The 17408-nt window shown below is 54.7% G+C and overlaps 5 protein-coding genes and 1 non-coding gene across 6 annotated transcripts; 5 read left to right on the top strand and 1 right to left on the bottom strand.

Annotated features, from left to right (window-relative positions):
- The first annotated feature begins 237 nt into the window (after positions 1-237).
- Positions 238-4871, top strand: BDY24DRAFT_116513 (uncharacterized protein). The gene is made up of 6 exons (XM_076635904.1): positions 238-2342; positions 2429-3390; positions 3472-4155; positions 4250-4503; positions 4598-4634; positions 4737-4871. Exons 1-6 carry the CDS (start codon positions 445-447, stop codon positions 4781-4783), a joined length of 3882 nt encoding a protein of 1293 aa, XP_076495144.1. The 5' UTR covers positions 238-444; the 3' UTR covers positions 4784-4871.
- A 1337-nt stretch (positions 4872-6208) lies between these two features.
- Positions 6209-6281, top strand: BDY24DRAFT_t70. Its single transcript has one exon. It is a non-coding gene; the product is annotated as a tRNA-Ala (tRNA).
- A 1384-nt stretch (positions 6282-7665) lies between these two features.
- On the top strand, positions 7666-9909 carry BDY24DRAFT_394126 (uncharacterized protein). Its single transcript, XM_076641139.1, has 4 exons — positions 7666-7707; positions 7779-8362; positions 8469-9007; positions 9091-9909. Exons 1-4 carry the CDS (start codon positions 7700-7702, stop codon positions 9613-9615), a joined length of 1656 nt encoding a protein of 551 aa, XP_076495143.1. The 5' UTR covers positions 7666-7699; the 3' UTR covers positions 9616-9909.
- Positions 9910-10228: 319 nt separating this feature from the next.
- On the top strand, positions 10229-12076 carry BDY24DRAFT_116373 (uncharacterized protein). Its single transcript, XM_076635903.1, has 8 exons — positions 10229-10298; positions 10387-10443; positions 10527-10789; positions 10884-11037; positions 11113-11248; positions 11350-11493; positions 11569-11742; positions 11845-12076. The coding sequence occupies exons 1-8, from the start codon at positions 10294-10296 to the stop codon at positions 11983-11985; spliced, it is 1074 nt and encodes a 357-aa protein (XP_076495142.1). The 5' UTR covers positions 10229-10293; the 3' UTR covers positions 11986-12076.
- On the bottom strand, positions 12065-14091 carry BDY24DRAFT_442667 (uncharacterized protein). The gene is made up of 6 exons (XM_076644705.1): positions 13913-14091; positions 13731-13802; positions 13105-13557; positions 12636-13018; positions 12511-12549; positions 12065-12399 (listed from the first exon to the last, which is right to left on the bottom strand). The coding sequence occupies exons 1-6, from the start codon at positions 13953-13955 to the stop codon at positions 12286-12288; spliced, it is 1104 nt and encodes a 367-aa protein (XP_076495141.1). The 5' UTR covers positions 13956-14091; the 3' UTR covers positions 12065-12285.
- A 55-nt stretch (positions 14092-14146) lies between these two features.
- On the top strand, positions 14147-16248 carry BDY24DRAFT_416537 (uncharacterized protein; the record flags this gene model as incomplete). Its single annotated transcript, XM_076643597.1, has 11 exons — positions 14147-14299; positions 14381-14443; positions 14529-14592; positions 14736-14821; positions 14908-15046; positions 15139-15342; positions 15452-15532; positions 15628-15787; positions 15904-15960; positions 16054-16068; positions 16179-16248. The coding sequence occupies 11 exons, from the start codon at positions 14147-14149 to the stop codon at positions 16246-16248; spliced, it is 1092 nt and encodes a 363-aa protein (XP_076495140.1).
- Positions 16249-17408: the final 1160 nt, after the last annotated feature.

The raw sequence follows: 17408 nt of genomic DNA, 5'->3' as shown, positions 1-17408 counted from the left end.
CCTACGAAGGATTACGACGGAGGAGCTGATATGTCGAGGAGTGTGAGCAGTTCAGGTGAGTTCAGGAGGTTCATCGCCTGCTCTTCCCTCCTTTGGTCCTTGTATGCTCGTTTGCGAGAGGTTGTATCCGGGAAGGAGCGCGGTTTAGTCATTGGAGGGGGCGAGGATGGCGCTACTTGCCTCTATGCAGCTCCCGTGTATCTGGGAGTGGGAGAAGGGGAAGGGAGGGAGAGGAGAAAGGGACGTCGAGCTCACCTCGAACCCAACACGAAACCTCCTTCTGTTTCTCTTCTTCGAGAAGCATGGAGCCTCAACAAGGAGGTGTAGATGTATCAAGTCGCTTCTCCTCTATCCATTTCTTCCGGTATTCTCCCTCTTTGGACCCTGTTGAGCTGACCTCGACCCACTCCTTCCTCTGCTCCCTCCCCATCATCCACAGACGGGATGCTCCCTTCCCTCTCTCGCCAGGATACACCTCTTTCTCTGGATTACTACTACTCGGGATCAGCTGGAATGGGTCCCTCGTCAACTTCCTCCCTCTCTACAGGATTCACCCCTTCCCACTTCGAAAATCAATCCCACATCGCCTCTTCGTCGTCCGCCCTCCCTCTTCAACCTCCCAGCAACCCTTCCTCCAAACCAACCTCCCCTTACTCCTCAGCTTCCTTCTTCGTCGGTGGAGCTCCTTCCTCTTCCTCCCAATCGGTCGGAAACCGTTCTCCCAACCTGAACGTTCCTTCACCGCCTCCCTCTCCGAAACCGTCCTTCTTCAGCAACGGAGGCGTCAAGCCAAAACGGACAGACAGCTTCGGAGCGAAGGGCAAGGCTCTCAGTGGTTGGATGATGAGGAAAGGCAGCACGAGGAAGGCTGGGAGTGGAGAGTCGTTGAACGACCTCGAAAAGGCAGAGCAGAGGAAGCAGCAGAAGAGTCCAACCACCTCGGCTCCTCCTCCTCCTCCTCCCTCTCGGCTCCCAGAGAGGACGTTCGACAGCGACGAGGCCAGCAGCGAGGACGATGGAGTCGTCGACATCTCGTGGGCTAGGAAGATGGTAGAAGAGATGGAGGCGGATCAGAGCAGCAGTTCAGATGGAGGACCTGCCATGGGAGCTGGGAGCTCGAGAGGTGATCTCGCCGACCTGGACTCGGAAGAGGACGACGAAACTGGAGGTCGTCGATTCCCTCGACCATCCTCCTCATCCTCAGGATCGAGCTTCTACAACGGAACTCCCTCGTCAGCCAACCCTCCCTTTGAACTCCCTTCACCCTCTCGAACAACCTACTCTTCTCAAGAACCGCTATCTCCCTACCAAGACTCGGAAATCACTCCCCGACTCGCTCAGTTCTCCCACTCGAACCCTCCCTCACCCAGCAACTCCTCCACCCACACCACCACCACCGAGAGTCATCTCCGTCACCCTCCAGGATCCCCTTTCTCGCCAGGAAACGGAAGCAGCAATCGAAGGATCGCCGTCATGGAAGCAAGTCCTGGACCGTCCCCTTCCACCTCCTCGTCGTCGTTCTCGGATCACACTCCTCCACCAGCTCGTCGGATGAGCATATCTCCCGTCGCTAAGGAGCAAGCCAACTCCAATTCCTCGAGTCTCGCCGAACGAAGAGGTCTTTCGACTTCACGACTCGCCTTCGTCGCTCCTCCCGACGCGTCTCGTCGCAGCATCGGAGAGCTTCGAGACGCCATGGACGAATATGGAATCAAGCCTCCTCGACGAGAATCAGCAGGATCGATAGGAGGAGCACGCAGTGCACCAGCTGGACGGACCAACTTCGAGAGGGAGAAGGAGTCAGGAGTTGTGAACCTCGACGAGGATCCGGAGGACCAACCTCCTCGATCAGCAGGGCGCACGCCTGAGCCTCAGACGGCAGCAGCAGACCTTTCAACAGTCGAGGAGGACACCGACGACCCGGATGAGAACACTCTTCGTCAACCGTCGTTTCAGTCTCACCTCAGGGAGCCAGGATCTTCGTCCCCAGCCCTCCAAGCAGCGAGGGAACGAGCTCGAAAGGCAAGATCGGTTCATCTCGCTACTCTCCAATCCTTCACTCCTCCACCAACAGCCTCCACCTCTTCCTCGTCCTCTTCGTCGTCATCCTCAAGACCAGTTCTCTCGGCGGACACCAGCTCGGCAGCCTTCATGAGAGCGACGAACGGAGGAGACTCCCCGATGGACAGCGGTCTTTGGACGCCTGCGATTGGGGAAGGGAAGGAGCTCGGAGTTGGAGTCGCTGGACCTCAGATGCTTGGGATGGGAGGCTGGAGCGGAAGCGGTGGGGCTGGAAGTAGTGAAGGAACGAGCGTCGAGCGTCCGAGGAGGAGTGAGATGAGGTGAGTCCTGGCGGAGTTTGGCTTCTCCTCCTTCGACTTCCCTCGTTCGAGAACTGACTTGCTTGCACCTTTTTTCTGTGCTACAGGCCTGCTCGAACACCATCCCCTACTAAAGCCAGACTTCCTCCCACCAACCCACTCTCCGAGACAGCCGTCGCTTCGTCCCCTTCTCATCACATCCGAGAGCCAGCAACATCGACGGAACGACCCGGACGAACCTCTCCCTCTCCTCCTCTCAGCCTTCCAACCCAACCCACTGTTCCCCTACCACCTCCCTCGTCCAGCACTGCCCTCGACGCGTCGGTCTCGGGAAGCAGCATCTCGAACGCTCAAACTCTCGAGGAACTCACCGCCGCCGTCGACCGAGCGATCAACGACGCAGAGATCAAGGAGAGTCTTGCTCTTCGAAGCGATCTCGACTTCCGAGGAGCCAAAGGATCGATACCTGCGTCGCTTCGAGCAGAGAGGATCGAGAAGGACGTCGCCTTGGATCTCGACTACGTGATGGTCGAGCAGCCTCCACCTCGAGCCTCAGAACCTCCTCGAACTCTTCCCAAACCCTCGAAACCGGTCCTCACTCGGAACTCCAGCAGTACTCCTCCTTCAGACGTCGCCACCGTCGGACCTCAAGAAGATTCGTTCCCATCCCAGCCCTCCTACCAACCCTCTCCTCCGCTCGACTCCAAGGCTCCCGTCGTTCGACGAACCACCTCCCTCGCTTCCCTCCAACCTACCTCCCGATCTCCTCTCAACCCTCACTCCTCGAACCTTCCTCCAAGATCGTCATCGAGTATGGCAGCTCCCATTCAATCCTCTTCCTCGTCCTACCACTCATCAGGACCTTCCACTCCCGCCGTCGCTCCCGCTTCCGCTTTCGCCGTCGGCCAGGATCGTCCTTGGCCAGCAGCGATGGTCTTCAGCGACATCAGAGTTCTGCGAACTCCTGGTGAGAGGGCGAATGCGTATGCGAGGAAGCTAGCCGAGCTTGGAAGGAGCGATACAGGGCTAGGAGAGTGGGTGAAGGCGAGCTCCGGTTTCAAGGACAACGGTTCGTTCTTTGTTCCCTTCATTCGTCGAGACCACCGGAGTCGAACCTGACCATTTGTTTCCCTTCTTCTCGACAATACAGAACCTCTTCGATCCTCCATCTCTTCCTCTCGCCCTTCCATCTCCTCGCCTTTCATCCACCCTCACCCTTCCTCTCGACCTTTCAACTCCCTCTCAGCATCTCAGGGCTACCCCTCCAGCACCTCCCTCTACGTCCCAACCTCCCGAAACCCTTCCACCTCGTCCGCCATCTCCGAAGAAGCCTTCCCTCTGCGAGCAGGTCATCAAACCCAAGCTCAGCATCTTCGAAACGTCTCTCCTCCTTCCGGACCTCCTGCCAACCTCCCCTTCCCTCAGCTCGCCGTCGGACTGGGGATGCGATCATCCATCTCTTCGGCCAGCGTCCGGTCGGGAAGCGGAGGAGTTGGAGGAGGGTTCTTGCAAGCTCTTGGGAGGAGAGGAAGCACGAGCAGCAGGGATCGACCCAAGATGATGGGGAAGGGTGGGAGTACGAGCAAGAGTCCTCCGACGACGCTGAGTGGACTTCCTGGTGGAGTGAGCACGAGTGCTGGTGGGAGTGGAGGGAGATCAGCTGGAAGGACGAGTGCGGAGAGTCCGAGGAGGATGGAGATCTCGAGTCCGATCGGATGGGCGAAGGGAGGAGGAGGTCCTGAAGGATCGACAGTGGTCCCGGCGACTGCTACTGCTGCTGGCGGGGGAGGAGTTCCTACGAGAACGACGACGATTTCTGGACCTGCTGGACCTCGTACGTCCGCTCTCTCTCTCTCTCTCATCGTTTTGCGAATCGAATGCTCGAACTGACGCGTTTGTTGATCTTCTCTTCTTCTTCTTCCTCGCAGGTGCTCGAAACCCCTCCCTCCCCACCACAACCTCTACAACAACTCTCGCCTCTTCTACCGGAACCGTTCGACGAGCTTCGGATATGGACATGCCGTCCTACCCTCCTCCAACACCACCTCAAGGCATGAGATCGTCTCTCTCGACCCATCAGGAGGTCGCCTCTCCCTCTTCCAGGGGAGGAGGAGTGGTGAAGGACGCTGAGTTGAGGGAGATGGTTGAGCTTCTGGAAGAGGACGAGAAGGTGCTTGCTGAGGTGAGTTCTTCCCGTTCTGCGTCGTTCGAGTCGACGGATTCGATGAACTGACGCGTCGTCGTCCTTCCCTCTTCTGCCTTGCTCCTTCTCGCAGTACCTTCGACGAGAAGGATCCTACATGGCTGCTATCGGTGAGTCGATTCTCTCTCTCTCTATGGCTCTCATTCCAGCGCTGTTTCGTCGACTCGAGAAGCTGACGACCTTCGTCCCGTTCTCTCTCCTTCTTTCTTCAGGAGCCTACCTCGACGACCAAAAACGAGGGACTATCCTTCGTGTATAACCAACTTCGCTCCTTTCTTTCCTTCCATTCTCTCTCTTGCTATCATCACCCAGTGCTACCCTCTCTCCTGTTTCTCTTCCTTCGTGCTACACTTCTTTTTTATCCTTTCTCTCTCACGCTGCCTCGACCTTGTCTCCCCTCCTTCTTTTTCGGTCTCTTGCACTGTTGCGCTTTACTATATACCGGACTTGCCGTTCTGCGAGAAAGAATCAGGGGAAAGAGGAGGATCGAGGCGACGCTTTCGCCGTTTTTCAAGATTGATCCTCGATTGACAGCTCACACTCCGAGCGAGGGCCACCCTTCCACCCCTTTTACGATACCAACCGACACTCTCCTTCATCTGCCTATCCATCAATCGAAATCCTTCCCTTCCTCAGCAACTTCGTCTCGTCCAAACTCCCCACAGCTCCCGCCATCTCGAGCGATTGAAGGAACCTCTGGAGCTGAGTTGTTCGGAATGGGTGGTTTGGAGAGATGTATCTTGGGAAGGGGCTGGGGGAGTTTGTTGGGATGGAAAAGACGGATCGGTGATCGGCGGGGGAGAGAGTGCGTGAGGGCGAGAGGGACGGACGACGCGTCGAGACGGTTCTCTCCTTTAGGTTTGTTTGTTAACGAATTGACATGACCTCTTTGGGAGTAAACTGGAAGGCGATCTAATAGCCTTTCCAGGGGAGCAGCATCAAAGGTAAGAACAAGACCAGAAAAAGGGAAACGAGTCGCGTCCGCGTTGTCGTCCGACAGAGGCAGCCAACGACGATCTGCTCGGAGCCTGATAGATCAAACTCCCGAAGAAGAGGGAAATGTAAATTCAGCTTGATATGACTAGCAACAGGATCTATGTATGAAAAGGGAAGACGACGGGAGGGAGGTAGGCGACGCGCCGCTCAGCGATGCGTCCATTACAAAAACTCTCAGGTCGAGCGACGGACAACGGAGAGCACAACTGGAGAGATAGAGACCAAATACAAGTTCCAGAAGAGCTGACTTTGAGAAAGAAGCAAGGTGAAGCTCGCGTCGTCAAAAACAGAAGTCACGACGCGTTTGTGTTCTTTTCTTCGTTTGTTTGTCCTCAGCTTCCGTATCTGCTTCCCATCGGATCCAAAGGACTGTGGTTCAAGAGAGAGGGAGAGAAGTCTAACAGGGAAGAGAGGATAAAGACGACAAGAGGGGGAGAAGAAGAGCGCGTCGCGGGCTAGTCTACCATCCCCCTCAGCTCAAACGGGAAGGGATACGTCCGAGTCACGTTTTCGTCGTTCGATGTCCTCTCTCTCAACCTCCCTTGTGTCGATCCAGCGAGCTGCTAGAAGAGCCCAACCCTACAGACTAGGGAAGGAAATGCTCACGAGTCCAACAGAGAGAGCTGCTTACAGAACCTATCCACGGGCAGGCGTCGAAGAGCATCGAAAGCAATCATTGATTTCCGGTGGGGGTTTAGCTCAGTTGGTAGAGCATACGCTTAGCATGTGTAAGGTCGTGAGTTCAATCCTTACAGCCTCCATTCCTTTTTTGCCGTCTTTGAAGCTCGTCTTTTTTGGGAGGGAGGAGGGTGAATCTACGCGCTCTCCGTCACTTCCCTCTGTTGTTTTCCTTCTTTTTGATCGGTAGTTTCGACGTCTCGACCTAGCGAAGGAGGGTGTTATTGGGCTGGACGGGTGAGGTGCTTGCTTGTTGGGAGGAAGTTGAGGTTTGGGGTTGGAAGGGACGACGCGACTGACGACTCTTCCTTTAGATACTCGATTCCTTCCTTGTCCGATCGGCTGTTTAAAAGTTTGGCACGCTTGAAGAATAGCATCGATTCGGTGCTTGCGTCTTTGCGGGTGAAGTTGCGGTGGGAAAGGGAGGACGAGTTCGTTTCGTTTCGTCGCGTCGCTGATCGTGTCTGATCAACAACGACGTGCTGTCTCCTTCGTTCTCTTGTTGATACCAGGTCATAAATAAGTATTCTTTGTAGCAGGTTACGCACTTGCGAACTCCCAAGTTGATTGAGAGATCCATCACAGGCAACATTGAGGATTCGACGGCGACGCGTTTTTTGGAAGTTCCTGAAAGAGAGAGCGGCATCGATGAACTCACGGGTTGTGATGGAATTGATTCATTCAGAGAACGAGTTGCTCTTGAACTCTTCTCAAAGACGAGGGCCTCAAGCCGGAAGAGAAGCAGCGGAAGTTCGAGACGCGTGCAGAGGTAAAGATCGTGTCAGCTCGGTCCTTGGGCGGCGAGAGGGGAGAAAAAATGGTCAAATAGCGATTTATAGAGTTCACTTACTTACCTTCCAGTTCGGTATACCACCGCTTTGAGGAAGAAGTCGTTAACGCTTAGAAGGCGGACGAAGACGCGTTCAGGACCTTGTTTTCCATCGCCTCTTCATCTTCCTTCGCGCTGGCTTGCTCTTTTCTCGCCTTAAATCGGTTTGAATTGTTCTTCCGCTTTTCCCCGTAGATGGCATGATCTGACACGTCCCCCAGGGGCCGTCTGTCCTTCGATCCGCGTCGCGTCGCAGCGTCTCGGGAAGGCTTCCTCTGCGCCTCTCCATATCTTGCTCTCCCTTTTTTCTCTTCATCAGAGAACAGTGAAGGAAGAGGCTCGAAAGACTCGAAAGTTGGAAGGGATTGGTCTCCCACTTCAGAATCAAAACTTCTCATCTCGCGTCGTTTGGTCGTTCGAGAGACGGTCGCGTGAGCTCGAGAGGGTTCGACTCCTCCCTTCCTACCAGCAAGTCTCCAGTGAGAATCAAGACGACAAGCTTCTGGTAGAGACCAAAGCTTCTTCCTTTCAGCCGTGAAAACTTTATCGGGTCCCAAAACGAGGGATCACATGGAAGAGGGTCGATCGATGACTCTCTTCAATGGGAGGGCGAGCTCCCTCGTTCCACCCCAACTCCGTCTCTCTCTCTCCTTCTTCCTCCCTTCTTTCTCGATGAAAGCGTGCGTATACCGCTCCGTTTGACCTCAAGAACAAGCTTCGTAGACTGACTTGAATGATTTCGATCCTACAGGTCCCAGACTCGTTCCCGCACCCACTCTCTCGCTCCAGCAACGACTCCTTCCTTCCCCTCCTCCTCCTCGAAGCACCTCCCCCTCCCTACGCGTCACTCGTCTTCTTCGTCCTCCTCTTCCTTCAGCTCAGCCCACTCCCTCTCTCCATCCTCTTCCTCCTCTTCCGTCACCGCCATCCCAGATCGAAAATCTACGACGTCTCCAGGAGGAGGAAGGAGTAACAGCTCAACAGCTCCCGTCGATCCCTCCTCCTCCTCCTCCCGTCCGCCTCTTAGCTCGCAGACGAGCAGCTCCAAACCTGGGTTGAACGGGAACGGGGCTCGAGGACATGGTCATTCGGAGAGAGAGCTGGGTAGTGAGGACGAAGGGAGGGACGAGGAGAGCGAGAGTGAGAGTGAGGGAGACGAAGAAGGGGCAGGAGGTGGTCCTCTCCAGAAGGAGCAGCTTGGAGTCTACCACTACCTCCCTCTCATCTTCTTCGTCCTTCCTCTCGCTGGAGGGGTCGTATTCGGGAGAGCAGAAGCTTGGGCGGATGGCCTCATCATGATCATAGTCATCTGGTGGATGTTCTTCCTCTTCAAAAGTCAGTTTCAACCCATTCAACCCTCCTTCCTCCCCTGTCTTTCTCTCCTGTTCGCTCTAAAGGAGTAGCCTGACCGTCGCTCTTATCTGCTTCTTCTTCCTCCCAGCACCCTGGGAACTTTACCACTCCTCCCTTCATCACGTCCTCCTCGACTCAGCTCCTTCTCCCTCATCCAAGGACTCTCCTCAAGCTCTCCTCGCTCGAACGGCTCTCCTCCGACTTCACACCTTCTACCTCCTCCTCACCCTCCTCGCACCCGTCCTCGGAGCCCTTCTTCTCGCCTTCACAAGACAAACTCTCACCGAAGGAGAACGCTACATCAACACTTTCTCCATTCGTCTCTTCCTCCTCGCCTCGTCGGTCAAACCCATCACGAACCTCGTCGGTCTGCTCAAAGGAAGGAACGAAGCTCTCAAGAAGGTCGTCGGGAGGGTTGGGCATAGTGAGGGAGAGAGGCTGGACAAGAGATTGGTCGCGTTGGAGAGGGAGGTGAGGGTGCTGAGGGAGAAGGAGAGGGAGTTTGCGACGAGGAGGGACCTGGAGGAGTTGAGGGGAGAGGTCGTTGGAGGACAGATTGGCGACCTAGCGAAGGCTGTGAGGCGAGGAGAGAGGAGAGGGGAGCTTGTGAGGTTGACGCTGAGCGAGGTGAGTCTTCGAACGTTTCGTTGGGGAGTCGAGAGGAGAACGGATTCTGAAGCTGATCACGACGCGTTCTCTCCCTTTCGCAGCGATTCGATCTCCTGGCCACCTCCCTCTCCGACCTCCAAGCCGAAGTCGAACGAGACCGGGTCTCTCGATCTCATCAATTCTCCCTCTCCTGGCTCCTCAAACTCCTGCACCTCTCCTCCTCCTCCGTCTCCTCGGCCGCGTCCCAACTCAACTCTTCCAACCAAACTCGATACCTCGGTTCTTCCTCGTCTCACCCTCAACTCAACAGCTCCTCAACTCGTCGCATACGTCCAGCGGATCACAGCGGACTTCCTCCTCCCTCCCTTGAACTCTCTTCACCTCAAACGAACGGTCGTCCTCCAAACTCCAAACTCGCCTACTCCTCGCGTCGCTCGAACCAGTACTACTCCCAGAACTCGTCGTCGTCGCCAGAGGGCTCGTCTTTCGTCAGGATCGTATGGAAGAACCTCGTCGTCGCTCCTCTGGATCTAGCTGTCTCGTTCGCTCTCCTCCCGCTCAGGTTGGCAGGGTTGGTGCTTTCGAGCTTCAGTAGTTTGCTGGGTTTCGGACGCGTCGCTATCTAGTCCTCTCTCTCTCCTCTCGTCTTCTCACTTTGTACTAGCCGTTTCTCACAGCACACTGCTTCTCTAACTCCGCTCACTAGTCGCTACTTTACTTTCCGTCTCTCTATTTCCTTCTCCCATCCCGGCCCTATGGCCTATCTTCCATCCATCGTTGAACTCAGGTTTCTCGCCTCGCCCTCTCTCGTTTCGTTGCATACGATATACCAGTCTCGCTCTCCACTACTAGGTCTCTCTCCTCATCTCTAACTCCGTTCTTCTTTTACTTACGATCTTATCACGACTTGCTCGAAGGAAGGAAGGACGAACGAAGGAAAGAGAGGAGAAAACGAAACGAAGAGAACGAGTGGTTGAGCTCGAGCGGTTCCTTCGCTTCGAGATCAGGTGGTCGTTCGTTCGTTCTTTGAAAGAACCCTTGAGCAGAATTTCCCATCTCTTCAACATCTTGGCTTCCGGCCACCTCGGTTTCGAGTTTCCTTCTCAGTTCTCTCGGCTCAATTCAAAGGTGCAAGGAGGAGGGAGAAGAGCGAAGAGAGAGGATCCGGGACATCGCCCGAGTTCCGAACTCACCCCAAAGATCAAAAGCTCATCCCTCCCTTTTCAACTTTCTTCTCTCAATCCACCACCTTCAAACAAAAACACCTTTTCCTTCTCTCTTTCCCATCGAATCCTTTCTCTACCATGTCGTGAGTTTCATCTCTATCTCTTTCTCGAGCTCTTGCAATCGCTTCGAAGCTGACCTGACCTCCTTCCCTCTTCCCTCCCTCCCTCCAGCTTCTCCTCCCCCGAACTCCCCTCCCACGTCAAAACCGTCCTCGTCACCGGAGCAGGGTACGCTCCCTCCTCTCCCTTCCCTCCTCTTCAAACAGCTTTCTAACAGTCTCTCTCCTTTTGCTTTTGCTTTGGCTTTGCAGTGGTTTCCTCGGTCAACTCATCCTCGCCTCCCTCGTCCAATCCCACCCTACCGTCCAACTCATCGCTACCGATATCCACCCTCCTCGAATCCCAGCGGGTCTCTCCTCGGAGGAGGAGAAGCTCATCACTTCCCTCGCTGCCGATTTGGGAGACGAGAGCTCCATTGCTACCTTGTTCGAGGGGAAGAAGGTCGACCTAGTTTTCGCCCTTCATGGCATCATGAGCGGAGGGTCGGAGAGTGATTTCGAGCTCGGTTACAGAGGTTAGCAGTAGTAGACTGATCCTCGTTAAAATTTGGGTTGTTGAGAGATTGAAGATTGAGCTGACTTGTGAGAACGCTTTGCTTTTTGATGCAGTCAACGTTGATTCTCACGTCTCCCTCCTCAAGTACACGACCAAGCACTCGAAGCTCGAGCGAGCTGGTTCCCCTGCTGTCGTTTACGTCTACGCTTCGTCGCAGGCTGTTTACGGTGGACCCAAGTGTCTCCCTGAGGCTGTTGTTGATCCCGAGTGAGTCTTTCCCTCGCCTCCTTCACTTCAAGAAAGAGCTCGAGCTGACCTTCGACGTTCAATCGTCTCGTTCAGTACCACTCCCCTCTTCCCTGAGAGCTCGTACGGAGTCTCCAAGGCCATCGTCGAGCTCTACGTGTACGACTACTCTCGAAGAGGGTTCGTGGACGGTCGAATCTTGAGGTTGCCTACTGTTTGCGTTCGATCTGGAGTGAGTCGCAAACGTCGAGTCGCGTCGAGTCTCGTTTCCCTCTCTTGCTGACCTCCTCCCGTCTCCGTCTCCTCTTCTTCTTTCCCTCTCCCTCAACAAAGCTCCCCTCCTCCGCCGCCTCCTCCTTCATCTCAGGACTCGTTCGAGAACCTCTGAACGGACAAGTCTCCGTCTGCCCCGTCGCCGACTCGCCTGAAGATCCCAACATGGATTCCCTCGGAGTTCACGTCACTTCCGTCAAGACTGTTCGTCCCTTCCTTTCCTATTTCTCGCTCCATCTTTCACTCGAGCTGATTTTTTAATCGATTCGTTCGTTGCAGGTCGTCAAAAACATCATCTACAGCTCCACCGTCCCAGCGTCCAAGTTCCCCGCTCACTCGCGAACGATCAACCTCCCCGGGATCACCACCACCCCTAGGAAGATTATCGAGGCGCTCGTGAAGGTTGGAGGGGAGGATAAGAAGAAGTTTGTTGAGTACAAGAGGGATGCTCAGGTTAGTTTCTCTCTGCTCTCCCTCCGTTTCGACTCGACGCGTCTTTCGTTTCGTTCGACTCTTCGCCTGACTCGCTTCCGTTCCTTTTCGTCGTCGCTACAGGTCCTGGCCATCACCGCTCACTGGCCTGGAGGGTTCGATCCTTCGTACGCTCTCTCGCTTGGGTTCGGACAGGACGATCCAGAGACGGGGTTCCTGACGGCTTCGCAGACTTTCAAGGAGGAGTTGGAGGCTTCGAAGTAGATAGAATCGTTTCGCTGGGTTGATTTGGGTTTGTGATTTTGCTTGTATCGTATCTATCATGAGGCTTGTCGTTGAAGGAGGGACGAAGAGAGAGGGTGAAGACTCGGAGGGGAGGAAAGAGAGAGGGTCATGATCGTAAATAAACGGGAAGAGATACTGGTAGATAAAGAGAGCAAGGAGAACGAAGAAACGAAGAACGAACCGAAATGAAGTCACACGAAAAAAAAGAGAAAGAAGAGAAAGGAAACGAAACGAAACAAAGCAAAAGCCAAACCAACGCGTCGTCTGTCCTCATCGAGTTCAGTTCCCTCCCTTCCTCCCCTTCTTGTTCCTCCCCGCTCCAGCCTTGACACAATCGGGACAGAACCACGTTTCCGGGAGGGGTTCCTCGACGTCGACGCACTTGACGTGGAACTGCACGAAGAGACGCAAAAACGAGAGGGAGAGGGTCAGGGTTTGGGGGCATCGACGAGATTGAGAGAGAGAGAGAGAGAGAAAGGGAGAGGAAGAGAGGGGAGGACGAACCCATTCGATCTTGCAGTGTTTGTTGTCGCATCCGACCATCTGCGAAGGAAGAGGGTTGAGAGTCAGCCTGAGGAAAAAGGAAGACGAGAACGAGGGAGACGAGCAGACGCGAACGAAAGACTCACCTCCCCGAAACTCTTCTGCCGACAGAAACAATACGGCGTGTTGTCCTCCGCTCCATCGTCCTCCTCCTCCACGACCAGTTCCTCCTCCACGACCACCACCTCGGGCGTCCTCGCTCTCTTCTGAGGTCTCCCGACGTGAGCCTGAGCTTGATGATGCTGCTGAACGGGCTGTTGCTGAAGCTGGAGATTGAGCGTCGAGGTCTGGTGCTGCTGCTGATGGTGTTGATGCTGGTGGTGGTGGCCTGGAGGAAGGTAGGCTGAGGGGATCTGGGGAGGAGGGAGGTACTGGTGAGCGAGGGGTTGAGGGTAGAAGGACGCGGCGGGGAGGGAGGTGGTGAGAGGGGAGGAGGTGGAAGGGGGGTGGAGGGCGTTGAGACGACGTTCTGAAAAGAAAAAATAAGATAAGGACGAGAGGGTCAGTATCAGCTCTGAGGAAAGAAGTGGAAGAAGAATGAAAGAAAAGACTCACTCTTGTTCTGTCCATCCATTCCAAAGCTATCGACGAGTCTCTGACCGACTCCGTTCGCTCCTCCGATTCCTCCTCCTCCAGCCCCACTCCCACTCGCACCACTCCCACTCCCACTCCCTCTCCCTGCTCCTCCCACTATCACGATACTGCTCCCAGGCCCAGGAGCACCCGCCACGCCAGGAATAATAGGCAACGGCGGCACGGGCACTCCTCCCAGATCGGCCACTTTGGCCAACACCTCGAGTTCGAGCTTCTTGACGTGTTTGGTCATCAATCCGACGAGTCGTTCTGAAAGGAGAACCTTCTCTGCTTGCATCGCTGCTAGTTTATCGAACTCGGTCGTGATCTTGGGGAGCGTGGCCGCTTCTTTAGGGTAGGGAGTCCAGGCGGGGAGCGTGTTGCGGACGTGTTTCAGGATAGAGGACGTTCGGTTCGAGAGGCGGAGGGTGAGTTCTAAAGAAGAGTTTAGAGAAGAGAAGAGATCAGTATATATAGAGCGATCAAGAGAACGAAACGAGAGAACGACGAAGGAGTCGACCCGGATCGATGAGCTCGACTCCTCCCTTCTTCCCTTCCTTCTCTTCCTCCCCTTCTCCTTCTACCACAAGACTGACCCCTCTACATACCTTGGCATCTCTCCTCCTTAGTCCTGATCTCTCCCAGTAGATGAGCCACCTCAGCGGGCAAGTTATCGAGACCTGAAGGGGCAACGAACGAACGAAGGAGAGCAGTCTGTCAGCTCTCGAGCTTCCTTTCCCTCTCCTTCCTCCTTCTCCCTCTACTCCTCCAAAGTATAGAGTTTACTCACCTGATATGAACTCCTGAGCTACAAGAGCTGCTTCTTCTGCCATATTGTTGGAAAGTGGATGGATGGATAGATAGATAGGAGAGGGTAGCCTCTTTGGTGGTCGTTGAGGGCCAACCCACCTCCTCCTCCTCCTTTCTAAAAGGAAAGGGTCGGTGTAAGGAAAAAGGAGTAATCGAAAGGAAGGTTGACTACAAACCACGATCAACCCCCTTCCCTCTCGACGAACGAACGACGATGGCAGTTCTTCCCAATCCAGCCGAACCTTCTTCTTCTTCCAACATCGTCTCTGGGAAGAGGAAGAGGAACACGACTTCTATGTACGAAGGGAACGACGACGACGAGGAGGGAGGAGGGCAACAGCAACAGGAGGAGGAGGAGGGAGACGAGGTGAGCTCGACTCGTTTCGTTTCGTTGATACTGCCTTCCATCCGCAAGAGCTGATATATATTCGCACTTGGGTTGTTTTAGGAGGATGTTAAGGGGAAGGGTAAAGGAAAGAAGAAGGCTAAAGGATCAAAGAAGGAACAGAAGGTATGTTTCAATCAAGTCGAGGGCTGGGGCGGGAGGGAAGGTCGCTCATCTCTTCGTCCCTTTGCTCTCGTTTGACTACTTACAGGAACCTGAGGAGAAGAGGATGGCTAGGTTCAGGAAGGCTTGTCCTAAGGCTGTCATGGAGAGAGGTCCGTTTCTTTGCTCTCTTTCGTTTCTACGAGGAGAGGAGAGAGGAGAGAAGTGAAGCTGACCGTTCCGTTCTTCGCCACCGACACCCACCATCTCCTCGACCTGCCTCTCCTTTCTCTCTCCTCGCTTTGATCAATCTTAGCCGATCGAGTCAGATCTCAAAGGATGTTCCTCGTCGACAGAACGAGGGAAGGGGACGAGTTGATGGAGGAGTTCAAGATCTTGGGAGTCAGTTCCGTTTCCGTTTCGTCTCTCCCTTCGTCGGTCCACAAGAAGCTGACTTCTTCCTTCCATCATGTATTCGTTAAAAACAGTCCACTGGAAACGTCTACACCATCACCATCGGTCTCACTCCCACCTGCTCCTGCCCCGACTCAGCCAAGAACGGAACCTGCAAGCACATCATCTTCGCCTTCCTCAAAGTCCTCTGCGTCCCCCTCCATTCCACCATTTGTTCGTCCCTCCCTCCTCCTCCCGCCTTTTCTCTCCCCTCTCACTCACTCTCGCTCATACTTTTCTTCCTCCTCGTTTTGCTCGCCCACCAGGGTACCAAAAAGCCCTCCTCACCACCGAACTCGCCGACGTCTTCGCTTCTGCTCCTCCCAACCCGGTCGCGTCCGCTCTCGCTTCCGCCAACGTTCGATCCGCGTACAGGAAGGCGGAAGGGATGGAGGGGGAGGCGGATAAGTTTGGGGATCTGAAAGGGATGGGCGGGGTGGCGGAGAAGAAGATGCCTGAGGAAGGGGATGGTGAGTTTGACTTCCAGTTCGTTGGTCGTAGTCTTTCGACGCGACGAGACTTGATTTCGTTTTCGTTTTCGTCTTCGTCTCCGTTCTGATTCTTTCCTTCGTCCGACAGACTGCCCCATCTGCTACGACGACCTCTCAGCGAAGGATCCTGCTCTCACCTTCTGCCTCGCTCCTGGGGGTTGCGGTCGAGGTGAGCTCTCGTCTCTTTTCTTTCTTCTCCCTCCTCTCGTCGTCGCCGCGTTCTGATCCGTCCTTCCTTCTTTTTTCCTCCCCTCCCTCCAACAGCTCTCCACAACGAATGCCTCGGCCAGTGGATCAGGACGCAGAAGGGACTCGGGAAGGAGGTCACCTGCGTTTGGTGCAGAGCTGCTTGGTCGTCTTCGGCGGGAGCGGGAGGGCAGACGCTCGGAGGAGGAGGAGCGTCGAGTTCTCAGGGAGGGATCTAGTGAGTTGATCGATCAATCGATCGGGTTCCCTTTCTTCTTCATAGAGCTTCGTCGCCGAGAAACGGTTCTAGGCTGACCTTCCCTTCGTCGTTCGTTTCGTTCTCGTTTCAAAAAGCACCAACCTCGCCGCTGAAGCAGGGATGAGTTCGACTCGAGATGTTTCGAGCTACTAGTGAGCCCATATCTCCCTTCCTCCCCCATCAAAATTCTCTCCCTCCCTCCCGCTGACTCTCCTCCCCTCTTCCCCGTCTCCTCTCTCGTTCAGCATGGGTCCTCGACGGTTCGTCCCCGTCCCGTCGCGTCCCCTCTCTCCTTCCTCTCCCTCTCTACCCCTTTCCTCCCCTCTTTCGATCTGACTTCTTTCTTCTCCCCCCCTTCGTTGGGTTTCAGAGGAGAATCCTACAACAGCTACACCGTCTCCCAGCGAGCGAGGTCGTACCAGAACGGAGGAGGGTACTGAACGAACGCGTCGGGCTTTCTTGCACGTTTGCGGTTCGGTTCGGGTTGAGTTTCTTGATGTAGTTGCTGGATGGGGGTTCGTACGTTCTCTATTCTCTTTCTCACACACGTCTTCGCTTTGCTTCGCCTCTCGTAGTCCTAGTTCTCTCGAGCCTCTCTCTCTCTCTTCCTCTCAGGTTTCTCCCTCTCTCGTTTCGCTCGTTTTCTTCTCCTCTTCGTAGATAGCGTTCACTTAGTTTTCTTCTTCTTCTTCTGCTTACTTAACGTCTTACGATATGACCCTCTCTCTTTCTTCTTCTTGTGTTGTTTTTCCTCGTCCTTTTCGATCCTCTTCAACCCTATCAACTCTCTTTCAACCCTCCCTCCCTCGCCTACCCTTTCCTCGGACCTCGGCTCTCGTTCTACGGAGCCCACCCTATATGCATCTTCGTCTTCCGTCGGGAGGGCGAGATCGCTTCTCGTCGTTGTAGAAGAAGAAGGAGAGCGGAAGAGAGAGGGAGGGAGGGAGGGAGAGGGCAGGATGGGTCGAAGACGGGATCGTTCGGGAAGGACTGTAGAGTTGGGTTATTGCATCAACCAATAGTAACAAAACTTTCTGCTCAATCTGGTCCTCCGTCTTCGCGTGTGTAAGGTTCGTGAGGAAAGGAAAAACGCCAAAGCGAGGCGTTATTGACCTTCGATCTTTGCGCTTTCCCTCTCTGTCTTCAGGTCTGGCGGACGAAACGGCTGACAATCATTTGACAAAGAATGTCTTTGCAGAAAGAGTTGAAGCAGCTGCGACGTAAAGTGAATGAGAGCCTGAAATCAAAATCGAGCAGTCGCGCGCGCGTCTCGTCTCGTCCCGCCATCTTTCCCTCGCCTTCAGTCTGAACCCTAAATCGTCCTTTTCTCGTCCCCCCGTCGATTAGAAATGAAGCAACCACTCTCCACCGCCGCCGTAAGCAGAAAAAATGCACTCTCTTCAGCGAGAACACCTCACTTCTCGAAGCAAAAGAAGGGGGACCGCGGCCGAACCGTTCTCGCCCCTTGTCTTCTCGAAGACCCTGAAACAAGACTCAATCGCATGGAGGGCGACGATTGAGATCGAGTAGTACGCTTCGGGCACGCTTCGAACCCAGAACTATTGAGATGGCGTAAGGCAGGTAGTTCTGGACGAATCAA

The sequence above is a fragment of the Mrakia frigida genome (assembly GCF_051309035.1).
Source record: "Mrakia frigida strain ATCC 22029 unplaced genomic scaffold BDY24scaffold_22, whole genome shotgun sequence".
NCBI lineage: Eukaryota > Fungi > Basidiomycota > Tremellomycetes > Cystofilobasidiales > Mrakiaceae > Mrakia > Mrakia frigida.
This window is presented reverse-complemented; position numbering and strand designations above follow the sequence as displayed.